At 39.6% G+C, this 22,375-nt stretch overlaps 2 protein-coding genes and 1 long non-coding RNA gene across 5 annotated transcripts in view; 1 reads left to right on the top strand and 2 right to left on the bottom strand.

Annotated features, from left to right (window-relative positions):
- veph1 (ventricular zone expressed PH domain-containing 1) overlaps positions 1 to 22,375 on the bottom strand; it is a 74,647-nt gene that overhangs the window by 46,069 nt on the left and 6,203 nt on the right. For 2 of the 3 annotated variants that reach the window (XM_034867122.1, XM_034867124.1), the window contains exons 2-4: positions 18,765 to 19,399; positions 18,384 to 18,602; positions 15,838 to 16,012 (exon numbers count right to left, since the gene is read on the bottom strand). In XM_034867122.1, the coding sequence (XP_034723013.1) occupies positions 15,838 to 16,012; positions 18,384 to 18,602; positions 18,765 to 18,902 (532 nt within the window). In that variant the 5' untranslated portion in view covers positions 18,903 to 19,399. The remainder of the gene's footprint in view (positions 1 to 15,837; positions 16,013 to 18,383; positions 18,603 to 18,764; positions 19,400 to 22,375) is intronic. The other variant, XM_034867123.1, reaches the window with a different exon arrangement.
- Positions 790 to 10,703, bottom strand: LOC117941906. Its single transcript, XR_004656002.1, has 4 exons — positions 10,577 to 10,703; positions 8,057 to 8,063; positions 6,197 to 6,203; positions 790 to 803 (listed from the first exon to the last, which is right to left on the bottom strand). It is a non-coding gene; the product is annotated as an uncharacterized LOC117941906 (long non-coding RNA).
- ptx3a (pentraxin 3, long a) lies at positions 3,333 to 10,573 on the top strand. Its single transcript, XM_034867125.1, has 4 exons — positions 3,333 to 3,690; positions 6,235 to 6,394; positions 6,994 to 7,433; positions 9,582 to 10,573. Exons 1-4 carry the CDS (start codon positions 3,552 to 3,554, stop codon positions 10,244 to 10,246), a joined length of 1,404 nt encoding a protein of 467 aa, XP_034723016.1. The 5' UTR covers positions 3,333 to 3,551; the 3' UTR covers positions 10,247 to 10,573.

Below are 22,375 nucleotides of genomic sequence, written 5' to 3'. Positions count from 1 at the left end.
CCATTAACCCATGGCACTAACATGGCTAAAATAAAAAACATTCTGTTTAATATTATTGAAGAAAAGAATAAAATAATTTATATGGAAACAGCAGTAATTTTTTTGGGGCCATTTTTGCTTGAAAAACTGCTCAAATAATTAAAAATCTGTGGTTGCGGATTAATTTTCTATTGACTGTCGACTGCAGCTCTATGTTGGACAAAGACAGGCACATTCCATTGATATCCAGCAATGCACATAACTTGTCAATAGACACAGGACTTTTATGCAAAGGAGGTTATGTACAGGACTACAATTTAGAGATCAGCACTAATGATTTACAGAGAGATGCTTTTATATTTACAGCTTCAACGTGTTTTCTGTAGTTTCCATCACACATTTTGTGTATGTACAGTATGTCCCAAAAATTGTGGATCAAACAGCTTGAATAACTTTGGGTGGGGGAGAGCCAGAGAAACTTTCGAGTCAAAAGAGAGATGTCAAACGTCTCCCAGAAAGCCCATATCCTAGGGATTCCAGCTCTCTGGAAGGAATCCAGTTAGCAGAGAGCAAAAAAAATATGGCAAGGATTGTCATCACATTTACACATGACTTAAAATGTTTCATGCATAAAAATATTTTTCATCTAAATCATGAAGTGAAAAACATAACAGACGACCAGATGTACGCCAGTGCAATTCATAGACACGTGCACGGTCTCCTGCAAAGTTTGAACTCGATGACCATCCTTCCCTTTCACCTAGATAACTTTTTCCGTACATACTCTCTCTGTCTGTCTGTCTGTGTGTGAAAGACAAAGTGTCCTCTCCATTCTGGCTTGAACTTCCTCTTCATCCTATACCTAAAAGATACAAGACTCATTAGTGACGCTTTCATACTACAAGTCCAAAAACCGAAAAGCAATTCTTTCTCTAACTGCTGAGCCAGCAGAAATTAGGTGCAACTGGAGGTAGAGCTGATACATCTGTTTGCATGATTACCTATAAAGGCATTTCAATTAGTCACACAAAACAACAGGATATTTGTCATTGCATAAGAATTTGTTTAAATGGATGCAGATATGGTTATGGTATGTTTTACCATCTAAAACCACTGATTTAAGTTTAGGAAAGGTTGCCTTTCTGGTTAATAAACTTACTGTTAACATACACAACTGTCAACATCCTTCTTGACATATTTCTCTTTTTGTTACATTCCACAAATTCTTAATGTAAAAGCTTTAATAAACTGGCAACAGGTTAAACCAATCTTATATTCTATCAAGTGGTAATGCTAATTGAAGCTTTTGCTACTTTACACAATTCCCTCTCTCAGCTGTCTGAATGAAAAAGCTCTTCCACAACAGATAACCAGTGAATAGGTGTGTGTTTCAGTAGGTATTAGAGAGAGAGAAAACAGATTCAATGAAAGAGAGACACAGGCTGACAGAAAGATGGAGGGGGCATTGAGAATGGGAGACAGGGCAAATCCTAAAATCCCACGAGGAAGTAATTATTTCCATCCTCTTGAAAACATACACACACATGAACATATACACTTATACCATGTATACAGTATATACACATGATACGTATATACACATAAACACATGGTGAGGCCGACAAAATAAATGATTAAACAGAGTGAAGCAGGAGAACAATAAACCCATTTAGAAACCCCTCATGTCTGGGTTCCATTCAATGCACACACAAACGTACGCACGCACACACACACACAGTCTCTGCATGGGGCAAAAATCAGGAAAGTTTGTGTTCTCTGTTCCGCCCCCTTCTATTTCCTTTTTCCCCTCTTTCTTTTTCTCTCTCTTTGAGTCGCATGGGCTGCAGTTATATCTGATTACGAAATACAGGCTACCTCCAACGATGCATTACTCACCTCCTCGCTCGCAGGCTAGAGCGCTGCTTGAACATCTCTGAGCTCTGACTCTCTTTAAAAGCCAAACGTTTTCACAAGAATGGAAATTTTGAGAAACTTTCAAACATTTACTAATGTCATCAAAGGATATTCCCTACATGTTTGAATAATTTTGAGTAATATCGGGGTTCAAAGTTAAATTATAAACAGATTAGGTTCAGATCAGAGTATGGATAAAGACAATTCGGAGTAAGAGCTTGGGTTTATAGTTGAGGTAAAGGCTTAGTTATTTGGTTTAAGAATTATTCTGGTTTATTAAAGTTAAATCTAGTTTTTGTATGGGAGGCTATTGGCTTTTTTGGCAATAATATTGTACTCATCAAAGCAATTATTTAGATATGGGGCCTATAACAGAAAGATGTTTTGCAAGCACTTCTGGCACAAAGATTGCAGGTGGTGATAGCGTCAAAAAAGATCCTCATGCATGGGTCACAGGTATATTGTTGATTGATGATTAGTGAAACAAATCCAAACCAACACAAGAGGGAATAATCTCATGTTGCAAATTACAACTTGCATTTTTGTGGTTAAACAGACACCTGGGGGCAAGGCAACATTACTAAAAAGAAGACAGACTAGGCAATAATGGCAAGCTGTCTTATGATCAGACACAGAAACAAAAGCTAAACTGACTCGGAAGGGATACACTCTTTATCCAAACTGTAAACACATCACAGTTAACAGACGTCATGTTTCAACTTTGACTGTGTTTGTCACAGTTTTCCTGTGTAGTGAGGGATAGGGAAGATGCATTCACTTTTGCGTTTACCTGAAAAGAATAGTCCTTTCAATGGTCTGGCTATACTGGGGCCTGATTAAAACCTGACCGTTTGACCCCTTTGCTGTAGCGATGTCACTGTGTTTTCAAATCTCAACATTTATTGTGGTGAGTTGACACAAGATGCAACCGACCAAATTAATCCTTTAAGAGTAAGAATGCAGGGCTGATGGTTGATATCTGGTTTTGTTATACATTAAATCAATGCAAAGTACTGTAGAGTAATATAAATGTAGTATGTGTGTGTTTGTGTGTTTGTATGTGAGTATGTTTGTGTGTGTGTGTGCGTGCATGCATGCGTGCATGTTTGTGTATATATCGACAAACTCCATTAGACGTTGAATAATTTCAGCTCTGTGCCTCTCTGATATGTAAGGATGACAACGGTGTGAACAGAACATGTAGGACGCAGGATCTTTTGCTCAGTGTGTGTGCAGAACAAGCCCCCCCGATTCTCTGGTTGAAGTACTCTACAATGCCGTGTTTCCTGCCAAAGGATTGCTCAGTATTTAACGAGAAAGAATGAAAGCGAGGTAGGGGGGAGAGCAAAAGAGAGAGAGAGAGAGAGAGAAAGAGAGAGAGAGAGAGAGAGAGAGAGAGATGAGGAGTAATTAGGGAGGAGGGACAAATGCTGTAAGAGAGAGTGAGGGGTTGAAAAAGAAGGTGGTGGACCTGCAGCGCTGTGAAACCGACAGGGAGAAGCAGCAGAGACAAACAAAACACACACAGACAATCTGAAAACACAAACACACACACACACACAGACAAGCAGGCAGTCAGAGGAGCAGACCTGAAACTTACCACTTAATATACTCATATACTCTCACTCTCTCACACAAGAGTCGGCAGCAGCAGCAGCATGTTCCGGTGGAGGTTCCCCCAGGCAGTGTGTGTGCTGTCAGCGTGTGTGTGTCTGGTTCTTGCATATGAGGAGGATTTTGTGGTCAACTATGCTGACCCCTACTACAATGAAATCACAGATGGAGAGACACCAGAACGTAAGTGTTAAAGTGTGTGTAAATTATTTGATTAAAATTCTCAGATGGACATGGTTGCAATTTAATTAAATTCCGGAGCATGAAATTGATTTTTTGTAGGATTCATGCATGAGATTGCGTGAAAGGTGAGCTTAAGGCTATATTGAAATTCAGACTCATCGTCTCTTTATGTTCAGTCTCTGTCATTACTGATTACAATGTAAACCAACATTTGACATGCTCCTTAGACCAAAAATGTCACACATGGACTGTACAAGCAGCGCCTTGTAACTGACAAGTGACAAACATTACTTTTTACTAGAAATACAATGATATTACTATAAGATGTCAGAGAGCAGAAAAACGTAGAGATGGAGTGGAAATAAAGGAACAGTTGGGGTCAAGTTGTACAGAACAGGTTACAGAAAAAGAGAGAGAAAGAGACAGTTGCAGGGTTTGCTGGTTTGTTGTTGAATACTTTATATGGCTAAAAATGCCATATAGGCAGAAAGAAGAGATAAGAAGTACCACAGTACACAGAGTACACAGACTGTTGGCAGAGACAGAGTTGTGTATGAGACGAGCAGAATCAAAGAATATGCTGAGCTAGAAAATTGGAGAGGTTTTTGAGCTGGCGACCAGAGCAGACACATATTACAGCATGAATGACTAGTCACCAATCGCAGAAACACTGCAATATATCATTATGAAACCCTTCTTACTGCTGTTTTGGAAGGCATCCCTGTTTGTAAGATAAAAGAATGTGTGTTTACATAAAAGAGATAATGTGTTTGTGAGCTTGCAATGAGCCCCTAGCATCTTGCATTTTGAGTGTGTTTGTTGTTTTAAACATGGCAGGAGATATAATTGGAGCACCAACAGTTAACAGGCAGGAAACTTTGCTCCGGGCACAGCCTGCGATGTGATTAAACCTGATTTAAGGGAAAAATGAGAGTGGCTTAAACAAATGACTGAGAATAGTTAAATGCGAGTAAATGAATTACAGCGCTGAAGGAAGAAAAAAGTTAGTTTGTGCCTGCCAAGAAAGGAAAAGTTGGCAGCAAAGATTAAAAAGAAACACAATACATTCGTAACTGGCTTGCTGAACTAAGGAGAAAAAGTGAAATCATGTGAGTCAAATACAGTGTGTGTGCAGGTGTTTGAGAGAGAGAAAGACACACACACAGATTACTGCTTCTGACCTGCTTATTTCTTACGAGTGGATTTTAATTAATCAGTGCATGACACAGTTTTAAAATATTAATGGCAGGCTAAAACACGTAGCAAATAAAAGTAAGGGATAGAAATAATAGCAACAGTAGAAATAAATGTTAAAAATTAAACTAAAGAGTGGTGATCTTTCTTTAAAATAAGTAGTAATCAATTCAAAATAAGAAGTAAGTGCTGTAGGACTTTACAAGCCTTCAAACTCAGTTTAAAAGTACCAAAAGACTGAAGGATCCAAGCTCATGTCAGATCACACATACTCTCACTCCAAGATCCATCCGAATCCTTTATAAACCTCTGATAGACCTGCACTTTTAGTATGGTAAGTCAGAGGGAGTAGAGCGCATGAACCTCCTGTCTAATTTACTTTGAACCTTGGGGACAGGCGGCCAAAACAAATCTCAGTGCTGTGATGCCTTTCTAAAATATGTCTGCAGGTATACACAGATATTTTAGACGCTTAAACGTCTCAGAAACACAGAACATGTGTCAGAACAGTGTGTCTGACATATATCTTCGCTCCCCTTTCTGTGCTTTATCGCTCCCCTACTCTCAGAAGCTATTTCCTTTCTTTTTCTGTGTACATAAATGCTCTTTTCCTTCCTTCTTTCTCCTCAATCGTGCAGGAAGCCTGATGTATTTTGCCGGAAAAAGCAAAGTGGTTTATGAGTCAATTGTCCTGTTTCTTTCTCACGTTCTTATCTCTCTCCTAACAACCTCACTTCCTCTTTTGTCCCCCCTTTACTCTTCATTTTTCCTGCTGTTCAAGCATATATATTTCTGTCTTTCTTCTTACAATTATGGCCTTGAAGTTCCTGACAACGCTGGAGAAATCATAGTATTTTCAATGCAGCACCATCTGTTAAAAGCCACTTCCTGCTTGCTCTCTCTAAAGCCACACCTGCCCTACCCTTTTCATACTCTGCTAACAAATTCACTTTTCCACTGCCATCTTTTTTGAAAAGCAGAATATAAAGATTACTGAGGAGTGCTTAAGAAGTTGAATTTCTGAAAATTTGTGTTTTTTCAGCTTATACAGTAACTCCAGAACTTGCCTTAGAATCATCATGTTTTCTTCAGAATTAGAGTAATCCAGTGACTGTTGTCTGTACATCGTAGGGTACATTGCAAACAGGTACTATTAATTTATTTTGTATACTTTTAAAAGGTGCCCATTGGCCAAAATGTAAATATATAAAGGCTGTAAAGTTGTAAGCTATTGAAATTAGAGTTCCAAAGAAAATAAAGCTTGGAGTTAATATTCTTTTATTTCATAGTTGTTCATCTTATATTTGATAACTTTTTTTCTCTCCATCTTTTTACCATCCCTCTATCCAGCCACACCAAGTCCAGCCCCCTGCAACTCTCCAGACCTGACCAAATGGGACAAAATCTTCTTGATGCTGGAGAACAGTCAGATGAGGGAAAACATGTTGCTTCAGTATGCAGATGACATTATTAAGGTGGAGATGGGGTCACTGCGTGGAGAAATGCTCAGGTTGGTTGGACAAAGCTGATCAGAGATCTCAGCAATTCTGGTCTTAAATGAGATGAAATGAGTTTTCATCGTAGTTGCAAAAACTGTGAATTAAGAGGTTAGGATTGATAATCAAATAAAACTTAATAAACAGCTACCGTAACCCGTAAGTCCGAGGTTTACTACACTGTTGATCAAAGTCTACAACCTTTACGTGCAAATACTTCCACAGAGGTACTAATGCTGCCACTAATAATTGTTTTCATTATTGAAATCATTTCCCAAATATTTTCGCGATCAATTGATTAATTATTTGGTATGTGCAATGTATTTATTTTACCATTATAGAATACTAAGAAAAAAAGAATATTTGAGAGGCTGCAACAAGTAATTATTTTTTTTTTTTTTGATTACTCAACAAATTGCTTCAGCTCAATTTAAGACCAGTATCCCAAATGTATCCTGTTACTTTACATATAAATGATTTTATGAGGGAATTGGGAACCCAGATTGGTTGCTGGAGAGGTTCTGCTGCTAAAGTAGCCTTGGTTGCTAAGGGTTGAGAAACTGTTGACTCGGTTGAAAAGGTTCAAATCTTTGATATTGGTCCTTTTGCTCAGGTTTTTAGCACAGTATGGTGGCTCCTGTGGGGTTGCCGTGGAGACAGCAGGAAGAAGGCTGGCCTTGCAGCTTGAGGGCGGCCTCAGAGAAACCCTGGAGCGCTTCAAATTTAGAGATCAGATTTTTCCTGCTGCTGGGAATTCTGTTGGGAATTCTAACCACCTGGAGGCGATGTTGCAGCAGCTCCTCTCCGCAGCACAAACACAAACTTCCCGACTGGCCAAGCTGGAGACCGGCTGCTTCAGCAACCTAGGAGCTGGAATGGGCATGGATACAAAGACAGGATCCCAGCTTCCAGCAGGTGGAGGGCAACGGCTCCAGGAGCAAGAGGTCACATCACAAGACTTGGCTTTAGACGAGGTTCTGGCTGCACTGCAACAGACGAGGGTGGAGCTGGGGGAGGTACTGAGGTCATCGAGGCAAAGATACCTACCCGCAGGTGAGATATCCTTCTTATCATCAGCAATTGGTGCTCATTGTCTGTCATTACCGTCCACCTTCAATGGTTTTTTCTGTATTGACATATTCAGGTCAAGAGAATGCAACTAATTAGGCAGCTTGTGTTTGTCCCAAATACCTTTACCGCACAGTCTGTCTATTTTGTCTCCAGACATGTCCTCCCCAAGTAGCAAACTATCTTTTTCTCTTAAGAGATAGCCCCATTAGTCTGAGTTGATAAACATGGAGAGAACAGTGAGTAGGTATGGGGTCATCCCTTTAATGGTCACTTACTGCCTCTTATTTCAGATTGTTTATTATTGTCGATTATAAACATATTTTAGTGAGTCATCACACAAGAAAAGAAAACCCTTGGTCCAACTCTCAGCTCAGGCAGAATGGGACTTCATCCATTAATCTAAACCTGACCGATATTTAACAGTTGACAGATATTTAAAGTGCAATTTAGATGTTTAAAGATAACAACAGAAGCCAAGATATGCATTAAAAGATAATCATAATACGTAACTCTTTCTGGACTAACTGTGAACATATGGTTTCACTTAGCAGAGCAGAGCTACTCAGGTTTACCTTCCTTCCTTGAATTAAGCATTGACTAATAACAATGTAACTTTAGAGATTAAGTGACTAAGAGTGAGTAAGTAAACCAAGTTTAGTCCCACAAAGGCACCACTCATGTTAGTAAGACAACTTAATTTCCTAGAATGAATCAAGCAAAAGAAAACAGGATATGTTATACTGCATGACTCATCTAATGCATGTACATACAAAAATGCCCACATATCTTTAAAGTCCAGAAATGTAAATCTGGCCTAGATACAAAGCAGAGGGAGATGTAATCATTAGCCACTCGCCACAAACACCGCACCAAAGCACCCTGGGAAATCAGAACCAGGTGGAAACCATCAAGAACAGACGCACGCACGCACGCACGCACACACACACACACACACACACACACACACACACCATGTTCCAAATGTTTTTTTTTTCACCCTTATCTTTAAAGTGGCAGATACCTGACAGAAATACAACATTATTTGGTATCCACAAGAGACCAAGAGAGAGAAGGAGAGAGAGAAACTAATGGAGGTAAAAATATTGTGTCAAGAAAACAAAAATGCAAATTTAAGGATGTAGGTTTGTCCATATTGTGAATTAAATGAGTGTAATGTTTAAATTAGATTCAACTTTGTTTTCACTGCACATGTAACAAGTACAGAGTAACACTATGTGTGTGGGGTATCGATGAAAAGAGTGAAATGAAGTTGAACAAACCAATGAGCAAGATGACCCAGAGGTGGAGACGGTTTGTATGCATTGGTGGATTAAAAAAAAACTCAAACGATTCATGATCTCATCCCCTGGACATGAATTGAGGGGAGTATGGCTTAACAAGCATTTCCAGTCTTCACAGAGACATATATCCATATCCATAAGTGGTCCAATAAAATGCACAAGGTCTGATCTCCCAATGCATCAGTCCAACTTCAACTCTGGATACTTTTAGCTAGCTTTATATTGGTTGTCCTCCTATTTAACTGTGTAAATCTCAAGCAATCAGCAATGCAAATTCAGTCTCATTTTCTCAACATTAATCTTTTCCCTCAGTGTTAAATTTTGGGCCTAACTATTTTCTCAATTTATATGCACCTACCAGGAAACATCATAATCAAACCTTCAAAATCTCACTAACTTTACCTCTCTTCAAAGGGGTGCTATGCAGTGTTGCTTGTGGTTTTCTAGAGCTCCCCATACAGCTTCAGAATAGGTATTTGGCAGCTTCTATGTTTACTTGTGTCTGACTCCTCGCTTGGTGAGTCTGCCATTTCCTCTCTCTCTCTTCCTTGGACAATGAATTCTTAAGTTTCTGTTTCTTGGAAAAAACTCCATCGCTACGCTGAATGGGCGTATGTGTGCCTGACGCTCAGTCCGGCAACTCGCCGGCTGAAAGTTGCAAGGGTGGTTTGTCCGCTCACAGGCGCTAGGGGGTAGCGAGACTACCACCATTCAACTCAAAAAAAGTCATATAACCATTCCAATGAATGTGAAGCTGTTCAGTTAAGGTAAATTAAGTACTTAATCAAAAATTACACAATTAACACTTTCACATCTTGTTGTTGTTTAGGTTGTGATATGGCGCTGCTCTTCCCTATGCGTTCCCGTCGAATCTACACATCCGTCATCCCAGATGTCCCGCTCTCCGTCTCCTCTTTTACTGTCTGCATGTGGGTGAAGCCGACCACCGTCTCCAACAAAACTGTGCTGTTCTCCTACGGAAACCGCCGCAACCCATATGAAATCCAGCTGCTGCTTGGTCAAACCTCTGCGCTCTTCACCATTGGAGGAGAAGCTCACCTGGTGGAGGCACTGGGTGTGGTGAACCCAGGGGGCACATCAGAGTGGATCCACTTGTGCGGGGCATGGTCGTCTGAGCAGGGCCTGGCGTCCCTGTGGGCAGCTGGGAAAAAGGTGGCCTCCACACCTGGAGTGGCTGAGGGACACGTCTTACCCAACGGAGGCTCACTCCAGCTGGGGCAGGAAAGGAATGGCTGCTGTTCTTCATCTCCAAGCAGCGGGAGCGGAGTGGCAGGGTTTGAGGAAGGGTTCGATCCCAAGATGGCGTTCGCAGGGAAGATGACAGGAGTAAACATGTGGGACAGAGTACTGTCAGAGGAGGAGATTTCCCAGGTGGCTTTGCAGGAAGGCCAAGGCTGCAAGCAGAGGGGGAACATGGTGGCGTGGGGGGTGACGGAGATGGTGCCACATGGAGGCGCTCAATTCATCAACTGATTGATACTGCTTGTGGTATAAATTAGCATCAGCTTCATCATAATCCTCATTGTGAATACCAGCAAGATCGTAATAAGCTTTCAAGCAGAAACTGAAGAGAGCAACTTAAAAATTAACTGTTTTTATTATCTTCGCCCATATAGTTAAATGTCTTAATTATTATGATATCATCATGACTGTTCTATCATCATCTCCATTGCTATCATCATGAACATTAATGCTGAAAAGAACTTTACTGGACATGCAAATGAGAGAAAGCCAATGCTGTGAGAGACTGAAGTTTATTTTTGTAACCTTTGAACTGACGCCATAACACACACACACACACACACGGTTTCTGAGCCAGTAAACAGAGTTATAACCAGACAGCCATGCAGGAGAGATAAATAAGAAGTCACAGACAATTACAAGAGATTATCTTGTAAATGTAGTGATGTAGTTTTTAGAGTAATGATGCATTTTCTCTCTTTCTATCTAGATTTGTACAGAAAAAGTGATTGCAATTAATCAATTATCAATGAAAAACCTGTTGAACATTAATTTGACAAAACATTTTGTTATCTAACTTTGCAGTCTTTTAGGTACAATTATTAGAAGTTAGAGATTGACTATCATTCACTACCCATTACAACTGAAAGAGGTACCATTCTAATCTGTTAATAATGAGTTACCATGTGCAGAGCAACATATAATGTATGAAATATGTGTGGGGCCAAAAAACTACGTGTTTTTATCTCAAGCATGGACAACCAGCAACTCGAGGAACATTTATTTCAAAACTTTCTTGAAATTTTAAAAACTTTTAAAGCCTTTTTTAAGACCTTTCTTTTCTAAATGTGTACTTATCAGTGTTTAAATTTATACGAGTTTCTTTGTTGGTAGTTCAGTAGTTCTCATTTAGTTTTAGGATTGCATATATGTGCCTTGGTTTTTAATACTGCATAAAGTAATAGTAGTAAAAGTATTATATTTGTATTGTGAGAGAGTTTTTGTTTTAATTTGATAAAAAGAAACTGAGGACAATGTTTACACACTCTAATCTTTTATGTACTAAGTTGTCTTGTATTATACTGTAAAGATGTTTTGTTGATCTTTTTAAAAAGGTGAAACTGAATGTATTTTGTAAATACATATGTTTTGATTAACATGACTGTGTGAATGGAGTGAGGTATGAATAAACATTTCAAGTAATAATAATGCTCGATAAGCAGTTTCAGTGTTTTTCTGACATGTCAATACCTAAAAGACCAATTTGACTACAAAGTCTGGTTATGGCTTATATATAAATAGACTGAACTTTTCGACTCACATTTACCAATGCACACACTCCCACTCACTTATGGCAAAGGAGCTACCGTACAGTATGTTGGCTTGTTTAAAGGCTCTTCTATATTATTTGAGGAAAGAGCCATACAGAAAATAAATGTTGAAACGTTAGGAAAAAAATGCACGATCCTTTAAAAAAAAATATATTTAATCTCCTGTTGATTAAAATAAGCTGACAATGACACCGAAAATGCATCTGCAACTGCAGACAAATAACATGCAAGATGTTTTTCAGCTAACACAAGCTTACAGTTTACTGAGGTACATCCTGCTAGATGCCCATTAGTGAAATGTAGCAGGTTTCTACTGCAGCTACAACCTCTGCATAGTCTCCAACCGTTTCTGTAACCGTGATCTGTTGTTAAGAAATGGAACCATCACCTTTCACACCATCTCCTATGCAACCTACTCACCCCAAACATTTTGCCTTTTCTAAACCTTACAAGCTAGAGTACAATAATGCATATGTTCTGCAGAAGGGGAGCTAGAAAAGACATATAGCCTAACTTTGACAAGTGACACATTCCAAAGTCCAGTGTTACCTTAAGATCAGGTTTTACTCTTGGCTCTAAAATCCTTATGGGGCCAAAGTAATGCCATATGTTTCTGTCTGTGTGTGTGTGTGTGTGTGTGTGTGTGTGTGTGTGTGTTTGCGTGCTTGACATCTGATAATGGCCGAGGCCTTACTGTAGCAGACTATAAAACGTTCATGCTGTATCCTGCTCCAGGCTTCCTGTAACTAGTAAACATGTACACACATTCTCTTAAAGATCGCTACACACTGAACTGACAAAGTACAAAATTTAGCCAAGCCCTCGCCTTCCACAGAACACAAAAACTAGTACAATTACTGAAAACATGCATGTGGTGACCCCAGGCTTTAGTACCAAACTTATAGTATAAACAACATACACACAACACACACAGTCTATTCATCCTGCTAGCTTGTGTAACCAACTCATCACGCCCCCATCCTCAACATCCCCCAAACCCCATTACATCAGCTCACTTTCTGAACAGAGGGGCTGCTGGGAAAAAGAGATGTCATCTGTTATTGCTTCTACAAGCTACGTGTGTGTGTGTGTGCGCACACAGTTTGGCATGCGTTTGTAGTCTTGTGTTTATGTTGTGTTGTGTTTATGTTGAGGTTTCAGAGGAAAGAAGTATAGGCTTGTTAAAGAGGCAACATGGGGTTTGAAATGTTCAGAGCACCGTAGATGAGTCTCAGCAGTGGGTTGCAGTGGGGGGTGAAGATTTTAAACTGCTGAGGCTGCATTAAAAACTGCCCAAGGAAACATAAATCTCAACTCACTTTAATAAAGCCCTCAAGCAAGCCTTGTTTACGCCCATCCTATCTCCACTCTCGGTGTGTGTGTGTGTGTGTTTGTGTGTGTGTGTCTGTGTGTTACTGTGTATTTGAATATACCTTTCTATCTTTCCCATCTTTTCCTCCACTTTCACATTGTATTTCTCGTTCTTCTCTTTTTTCTTTCTCATTCTCTCTAAGCTCACAAACAAGGCCATGTTTCAGTGTGTGCTAGCACTTTTGTCTACACGAGTGTCCCAAAGTGTGATATTATGTGATGACTTTGGGAGGTCATAAATCTATTGGAAAGAAATGTCAGGGTCAAAGTGACTGTGTCTCCCCTGACGGCTGACAAGAAGGAATTTGATCATGTGTGTGGACTACATGTAAAAGTGCAAAAGGAAACAAGTAAAAAGGACTGAAAGTATTTATTTGCTCGTCTATTTTATCAAATGAACTAAGTTTGTCTTTGGCCTAACACCGAGTGCATAACTCATTACATTAGTCAGCAGAAAAAGAAAGCTTGAACATCAATATCAGCAACTACCACAGTTGAGTGTAGTAACTTGTCAATTAGGCAAACCTGCAACCAGCCATATTTACATTCAGTGTTCCAAAAATAATTGTGTCTAACAAACATGCAGATATATTTCATAAAATTTCCTTTATTTCTTTATTGGCTCGCTTGCATGTGCATCCCTAATGTTTTTGCATAATACAAACAAAACCGGGACCTACTTCGGTAATATTACTCCGTTATGTCACTAGTTCTCAAAAACTTCACAGTAAACCTTAAACTGGGTAATAACCGATCAACCGATAAACCGATAAAATGAATAGCTTTAACTGATTTGACATATTGACTTTGTTTTCTGGAGAGAAGTTGTGGTGTTTGTTTCTTTAGAGTCAACATATGCATCTTAATGCAATTCCGACTTCAATAGTAAGTCATACAGGCTCTTGTTTTAAACACAGTACCCAAAAGGAAAAACTAGGTTTTGTAGTATCAAACATAGCTACTATCAGAAAAACGCAGACTTTCTGTTTTCCCTTTGGCATGGTATCCACCACAGGCAGGCTATCTCTATTTTTAGCCACAGTTTTATGAACCAAAGGTGTAAAGTGTCTTCCAACTATTTGACGTTCAAATCCCCAACCCTATACAAACTTCAAATTAACTAGACAGCAGTGGGTGCTACTCTGATGCTGTGTGACGTGATTAGCACCACATGAGGCCTGAGGAGTACACAGATCTCCATCAGACAGTGCTAACTCCGGCCCTTTAGATACCTACACCACACTAATGTGCTCGAAAAGCATCCTTGTTAAAAATAATGGGTGAAAGGGCAGAAAAAAGGTTTCAGGGAATAGCTTTCGTTAACCACTGACCTGATGTCAGCGCGGTTCCACTCTTTGAATTTAGTTGCTGTGAGGTGAAGTTGAAGAAAATACTCAGTTCAATTGTTTCAGTTCAAAATAATCAGATCCATACCTAGACAAGTCCTCTACACTCCTGTATGGAACGTGTATCTCCTCACACACTGCAGCTAGATTCATAATATTTGGTCATTGGCATAACACGTTCTGTAAGCTGTTTGAATTGCTAAATCTATGTGTAATAAGCGGAAAAGTTGCATCAGCTCATGAATAAAGTAACAATTGTGGAAAAGATGGAACAAAAAGGAAACAAACAAACCTGCTTTTAATTTTTTGGTCCTTGTGTAAAGTAGACAAATATGGAACCAAGTTCAACAAAATTTGTAATGTATTACAGAGACAGAAACAAGAGAAACTGCACAACACAAAGCGTCAGTTGCCCTTTCCTCCTCACAATAACTACGTATGCATTTCCAGGATGCATCAAAGGGCCATCAGGAGAAAGATGATTTGCAGGAGCTGTTATTTACCATCATTATTATATTCAATGAGCTGGCAATCATTATAAAAGCACCTCATGATAGGATAAGACTGTGTTTTGCTATACCACCATTGCAAATGATTGCAAACAGTAATTCAAACAGTAATTCATTTTTCTACTCCAGTAAACTTGCGGAGCCCATTGTTGCAGGTCTGCTAATTGCCCTCACAGTAGGAGCGTATAAGTCCTACTTCTACAAGTGCAACCCACCAATAAACCATTAACAACTACCGCAACGACTATGATGGCCTTGTTGGAAAATCACTTTAATGTGTATTGTTAAGCTGCAAAGCTCTGTGTGTTAGAAGATCTGTATCCATCAAGGGCAGCAGAAACTAACTCTTAATTTCCACCGGGCGCAAAACGGCTGCGTCCCGACTCCGTCCAAGCTCCGCCGATCACCAGCCCTCCGGAGCAGATATGCAGAGCTTCTGTTTTGCTGGATGCCGGAGAGAGCCGCAGCACTTTAGCACATGGCAGATAGTGCGGGACAGGAAGTCGAGCACAAAAACCAGCTAAAAACTTTGGTTAATTTTCAAGATAAAATAGGCCATGCTTACGACGGATCATATTTCCCTGCACTGCACCTTGAAAACACAGCACAGAGTTTTCTCTCTTCTCCTCTGGATAGAAATAAACTGTTGTTGTTTTTGTGGTTCTATTCTACATAAATTTGGGAGATCTCGTGTGTCCTTGTGACTTCAGCTGTCAGTCATGGCCGCAGCCGTTCCACAACAAATCCGGACCTGGTGGGTATTGACGGACGACGGAGCACGGAGCCGACACGCAACGGAGCCGATCCGCAGCCGTTCTGCAACCGATAGAAACTAGGAGTAAGGAGAGGAGAGGAATTGCACTGCATAGCATTTAACTTGAAAGGGTAAAACTCACTTACTTTCCCCTTTCTTAAGAGCAACATCTAATGGGCTATCAACGCACAAAAATTAAAATATGCTAATTCAGATGCATTTCTGTGTATGTTTGTTAGTATGTGCATACAGCATCCTTTTTGGTGTGTGACATTATGTATGCATGTCCTACCTCCCAGGACACTGAGCGTTATGGCCTCTGTGTGTTCAGCCAGCAGATCAGCCTTGGCGATGGCAGCCAGGGAGAGATAACTAGACATGTTCCTGCTCAGCTCCCTGTTCCCTCTCTGCAGGAACCGCACCGCCACTGGGACAGCCAGCACCATGACCGAAGGACAACTGTAGTTCTGAGGGAAGAAAACAAGAGAGGTTGAAGTGACAGCTGCTGTTATAAGTAAGAGGCATAAGGGCTTTTATTAAGGGCATTCCCAAACACCTTTTAATATTATCAGTAACTATTTGTCTGCTTGATGAAGATCCAGACAAAAAGCAGCAGCTAAAAGTACACTTTCCTCAAGCAGTACAATAAATGCCAGACCATTAAAGACAGGCTTTAAGACACATTTAAATTGCTTACATTTACCCTGTATTTCAAGTATAAAGGGAAGTGTGTTGTAGTCGAGGATGCAAACACATGCAGAAGTGTGTCCCTGTGAACATTTACATAAGGAAGAATGAGAGAGGATTTAAAATGCACTAGCACCCTCAACAGGACAGACCGCTGATGCCATGTCTGCTTGAACATCCGCGTGTGTTTCTTACTGTGAAAGATGGAGGAAAACAGACCCCACCACCTTCAGGGCTATTTTAAGTTGCAGAAGTCTGATTGGGAAAGTAGGCAATATTTAGATTTAGATTTCTAAGACCCTCAGCAGGATATGTTTCATGATGTATCCATAATATGCAATGTTCACTGCACCCCTCCAAAGTTATAATTTTCCCTAATGGACCCACTTTCAAACTTAACCTTCATTATCTACTTCTACTTCAGAACACCAAAAATGCCTTTCCACCAGATGTTCACTGTATATGTGTTAGAGTAAAAAAAATGGTGGTCCTTTTTACTTCTGTCACACTGCTATACCATCACTAGATGGCAGTGCAAACAATGTATTCACAAAGATATTATTCAGTCAGGACACATGAAATCAATCTATCAATCAATCTACATGACACAACATTTATTGGATCTGCACTAATTTTAATCTAAACATACAGTAAATGTTTACACCAAGTTAATTATGAATGTACAGATGGATGTATCTGTCCGGTCTCTCTCTCTCTCTCTCTTTAATCTTATTAGGAGGAGTCACATTAACCCTTGTATTGTCGTCATACTTCATAATCTATTAACAAACATTATCTTTATCTCAATTTCAAACAATTGAGATAAGATATATGTTTAGGGAATGTAATCAATCTCTACTAGAACACAATGAAAAATGGAGGTGTGATTCGTTTTTTGTCATAAGGTTATAATTCCTTTTAAAAATCCACCATGGAAAAAAACATAAGTGGTCCTATCCAGAATAATTTTGTGAATTGAGTGAGTAATACATGTTTGTCACAGAAAATAAGGTAAGGCCACTGCTATCCGGCAGAAAAAAATGTATCTTTGTACCATTTATCTTCTTTTAAAAATTTGAAAGACCCAAATACCATACAAGTGTTAAGCATCATCAAGCACATCAACACACAACCCAGATCAGGATGCCATAAAGAAAAAACACTGTAAATGTCATCATAAGCCAGTAAGAAGTGGGAACATACAAGCAGTAAGCTTATGAAAAACTTCCTTTCTACAGTCTGTTGCTTACTTTTTGCTCCCCTCTGTGGGAGTCTCAGCAAAAAGGTAAGAGGAGTGTTTGTGCATCTGTAGATTCAAAATTACAGGAGGACAAAGCGAGGAGAAGAGATCAAAGAAGAGATAAAAATAGTTGGGGGGTAAAAGAATGTAAGAAAGAATAAATGAGACAGGGCAAATAGGTAGAATAAAATCAAGAGGAAATAGATTGAAGGAGTCAGTGAAAGAAACAGATCAAAGTGAGTACTTTCCCGATAACTGTTAGATAAGACATTAGAGCCTGGTGCTGCTGTCAGAACTTTTAGTTTTAGCTTGCGTGTGTGTGCGTGCACGGGTCTTTCCTCAAGATTCATTATGAGGGTATTAAGCACATTCCTAAAGGAAATGGAAGGGGAGACAGAGAGAGAGAGCAAGAGACGTATTGAATAGTTTTACCTTGTGAGGCTTCTAATGGTTTGTACATATTAAACAAATCTTGGTTTTAGAAGAGAAAATCAATCACTGGTGATAGACATATTCCACCTGTGACAAGAGTTCTATAGTGATGTCTGTGAAGGTGAATTTACTCTAGCTTCTATTAAAACACAATAAGCTTATAACATTTTAAACAATGTTATAGATTAAACTACCCAAAAGAATATGAAATATGAAGTATAATTAGCTATACCTTGAACAACAACAACAGTCCTGCCCAAAGTTGGGTATAAGCTGTAAATATATGTGTTTATATATATATGTGCCTTTTTTCCATATAGACCAAAGACCTGCATGGCATTAGTACTGTATTACATTATACAAAGGACTATTGTTTATGAAAACACATTTAAAATGCATTGGTCTTTTCTCCCCACATAAGTGCAAAGGTATGTACTGTATGTGCAGTTTGTGCTTCAAGCAAACAAATAGAGAAGTACCTGCAGGATACAGCTGGTGATGTCGGAGGCTATCTTGGCATGCGGCGTGTCCTCTGTGTTTTCACCTTGCGGGGTGAGGTTATGTTCAAGACACGACTCCCACAGTCCCACCAGAGCTGTGCTGTGTTGCTCGATGGAGCCTGTCTCCCTTATGGCCGTGGTGATGCGCGTTATGCAAATCTCCACCACTGCCTGGTCATTATCATTGGTCAAATAGTCCTGTCAGACAGCAGATGGTAAGAGGGCACAACGTTAAGGATACAGTGATAAATGAAGGACAAAAACATGAATTATAGATAAGAACATGAATAATTAAACTGGCATTTGCCCTGTTATATTTTGGATAAACATCATCTATGTGTGTTGGTTCTGCCTACTGACCTGTGAGCAGGAGATGGCCTTGATCTGTTCAAGAGCCTGAGACAGACAGGCTTCGATCTCTGTGTCCTCCAGAGAAAAAAGATCTCCCGCTCTGGACAGATCCCTCTGCCCCAGCACCTGGCTGAATAGCTGGTGCATTCTGGTCCTGGTTTAGGACTCCTTTCTGACCAGTTTGGGATAGGTGCCGCCCAGTTTAAGAACCCTTAATTGTGAATAAAATTATCCCTGACATAATGATCAAGGAAAGCTAACTTTTGAATTAAGTTTTCCTTATGGTGGGACCATTTAAAGAGTAAGCAAAGTCCTCTGCATTGTGATCACCAAAAAGTAGAATGTACAGCTTTTAAAATGACAAAGTTTCAAGCACAGCAGTTTGTTTCCATTATTTTCGGCATTCTGGGTCATGTGAATGCACCCGAATTGTTAAAATAACTACGAGACATAATAGAGAACCTTACTAATATTTCAAGAATGACTAATTGAGTGGATTTTTTTCCTCTTTATTACAGTCCAGGATTAGGTAAGTTGGACAAGATTGGATGAGTTTGGCCTGAAGTTGGTCTGGGTCTGTCTTAGGCCTGTTACCATGGAGACAAGGCATATTCTGGAGAAGGCAATCTTTCTACAGCAGAGTCCTAAAACAGAGAATGGGAAAGAGAGATAGGAAGATTACATTAACTAAAGAGAGAACTAAATGCTGAGTTATTCATTTTGTTTGCCAATATTAATATTCTGGCATGAAATAGATTGACAGGGGTTAAAGCAAGAAACTATTTGTGAGCCTGAAATGCTGCCCTGGAGGAAATTTCTGAATGTTGGCATGGTGCCTAAGAACATTTTGCCCTGGATTGAGCAGCTGACACTGAGAAAATGGAGTAGTAACTAAGTAAGTAAGACTGATGACGATTATTTTGGTCATAACTGAATCACATTATTTAAAGGAGAATTCCGGCCTATTTTTTACGTTAATCTTAGGGAACTAAATCCACCAACACTAGATCGATCACACACAAAATAGATGAGCTACAAATACACACGTAACTGCAGCGTGATTATTATCACAGAAGCCTGGCTAAACATCACGAACGGCAGCAAGCAGCTAACAGGGTGAGCTAGCTACCACCAGGATAGCAACAGGGGAGGTGAATTTAAATTTATTAATTAATAAATTAATAAATTAATTTACGTTTTGTCACGTAAGAGCCTTGTTCATCTTGTACAGACATTTTAATTGCATTCTGTGTCTGTTAAGAGGCACAAAGGCTCTCTAAAACTAGCCCCAACAACTACCGTTTTAGCTCAGTGGAATCTCATACGCGTTACTGCAGATACTCTGTGTTGCATGCACGGATTTAGGTTGGGAATATTTAAATTGAAAGTACACGCATATTTATAGCAATCAAGATTAACGTCAAAATTGGCCGGAATTCTCCTTTAACACGATTACTCTTTGACTTTTGGAAAAGATGTTGCAATTATTGAACTTAAAAAACAGTTTAAAAAAAAGTTAAACTGAACAGTGCAAACAGAACTGTGAAAATCCCCTAAATGCATTCAAAACACAAGACAATAGTCAATCTACTTGCAAAACGTAATGTAAAGTAATCTTTTTACTCAATTATTCAAGTTTTGTGATCATAAGGAACTAAAATCGTAATAGCGATTACAATTTGGATTAATTGCAAAGCCCTAATATAAATGAGAATTGATACCACTCTAATGCCTGTGCATTACATATGAAGCTACCACCAGCAGCCAGTTAGCTTAGTTTAGGATACAGACTGTTAACAGGGGTAAACAGCTTGCCTGACTCTTTCCAAAGATAACTTGTCATCTATCATAACTCTCAGCAAGAAAGCAAAAACCACATGTCCCTAAATGTAACTATTGCTGGTGGCGCTTTGCTTTCAAACAGGCGTCATGTGAAAATGACATTCAATAACAATGTGAGAATAATCTTAAAACTATCTGCTTAAGCACTACTGTCCTCCCACGTTCATCCCTCTTACAGATTTCTCTCCTTTTGTTTTCTTCTTTCTACAGGTGCAGCAAGTGTAAGTAAATATGTCAATGTTACAAACTAACTGACTCCTAATGTGTGACATATTTGCTAAAAAATCATACATACTTACCAAACTATGTGTGTGAAAGGACAATGGAGACAGACAGACACACACACACACACACACGCGCGCGCATGCATTCACTCTGGGAATGTGTGACTACAGTTTACAGTTCACAGAGGTGTTTGCTTAAACTGTGCAGCCTCAGTGACATTTTCGGTGACCGTCTGTTGATGGAGCAGTATTGTTTATCCATACATTTTTATTATTATTAATATGCTGTTCAGTATTAATTACAATACAATAGTTCAAAATATCAGAAGTTCAATGAGAATAGAGAGTCCTTTGCCTTGAAATATTATTAATAGACTCTGAGTTGAGGGTATTCAGAGCCACTATGTTAACCATTGTCACTGTTTCTGTAAACCTCAATTAAACATTAAACACTACGAAGGCCACGGAAAGGGCAGTTGACACACACACACACACACACACACACACACACACACAATCTAAGCTTGTTTATATCTCTGACTATCAATGCCGCATATCTGTCCTCACAAAAACATAAACACATACACACCCACTGCATATTACTATGTCTTTACAGAAAGTAGGAAACACACATTCTTTAAAGTAGCCTGTTTTGCCTCCTTTCAGAGGATGAGCAGCTAAGCATATGTATCTGTGTCATTGTCTGCTTGCTGCACCAGCTTTTCTCTACAATCAGACGTCATCTCACACCATTTGTCTGAAAGTCACATTGGAGCAATCCCAAGTACGACCAAAGGAAGGCACGAAGCAGAGCACTTAGGAGACCGCTGTCTCCCCTGCCAAGCCGGTGATGGCCATGGAAACACGGCTATTGCCAGGTTACCACATCAGGAATTAGTATTGGTCCGAGCCAAGCTTCTGGGACCAAAACAACAAAACAACCACAAACACAGAGCAGAGCGATTTATCTGTCACACACAGATAGAGTCACACACACACCAACAGTATTATCCTTTTTGTGAAGAGCAACAATCAGAGAGATTTCTGTGCATGGGTTGGAGGTACAGTATGTGTTGAGGGGTACCTGTCTAAGAAAGAAAGAGAGCAACAAGATAAGAAGAGGCAGAGGGACAGAGAAGGAGATCAGAGAGATACAGTAGAGAAAAGAAAACAACAAAAGAAACACCAGTAAAAGAGGAGGAATGACATTTGGACACATACCCAAAGTGAAAGAGAAAGGCAGAGAGCAGCAGAGGAGCTGACAGAGACAGAGAACCAAAGAAAGAGAAAGCCAGAGGTGGATAATGCTTCGGTGTCCTGAATTCCCTGTGTAACCTGCAGACATCTCACATGCTGAGCTTCCATTATTCTACCTGAATGCCTCAAAAGAACTCTCTCTCTCTCACTGACAAACACACACACAAATGCCATCCTATCTCTTTCCTCATTAGTAAACTGTTGGGTTTATTTACTGTCACCATTCCTGCTCCTGCCTGCGTGCATGCAATTGTGTGTGTGTGTGTGTGTGTGTGTGTGTGTGTGTGTGTGTGTGTG

The sequence above is a fragment of the Etheostoma cragini genome, chromosome 3, assembly GCF_013103735.1.
Source record: "Etheostoma cragini isolate CJK2018 chromosome 3, CSU_Ecrag_1.0, whole genome shotgun sequence".
Taxonomy (NCBI): domain Eukaryota; kingdom Metazoa; phylum Chordata; class Actinopteri; order Perciformes; family Percidae; genus Etheostoma; species Etheostoma cragini.
The sequence above is the reverse complement of the archived record's forward strand: the minus strand, read 5'-3'. Positions and strand labels throughout refer to the sequence as shown.

Coding starts and splice junctions, on each gene's coding strand:
- ptx3a (XM_034867125.1), top strand. CDS start 3,552: ATGTTCCGGTGGAGGTTCCCCCAGGCAGTGTGTGTGCTGTCAGCGTGT. Junction 3,691..6,234: donor AGATGGAGAGACACCAGAAC/GTAAGTGTTAAA, acceptor CCCTCTATCCAG/CCACACCAAGTCCAGCCCCC. Junction 6,395..6,993: donor CTGCGTGGAGAAATGCTCAG/GTTGGTTGGACA, acceptor CCTTTTGCTCAG/GTTTTTAGCACAGTATGGTG.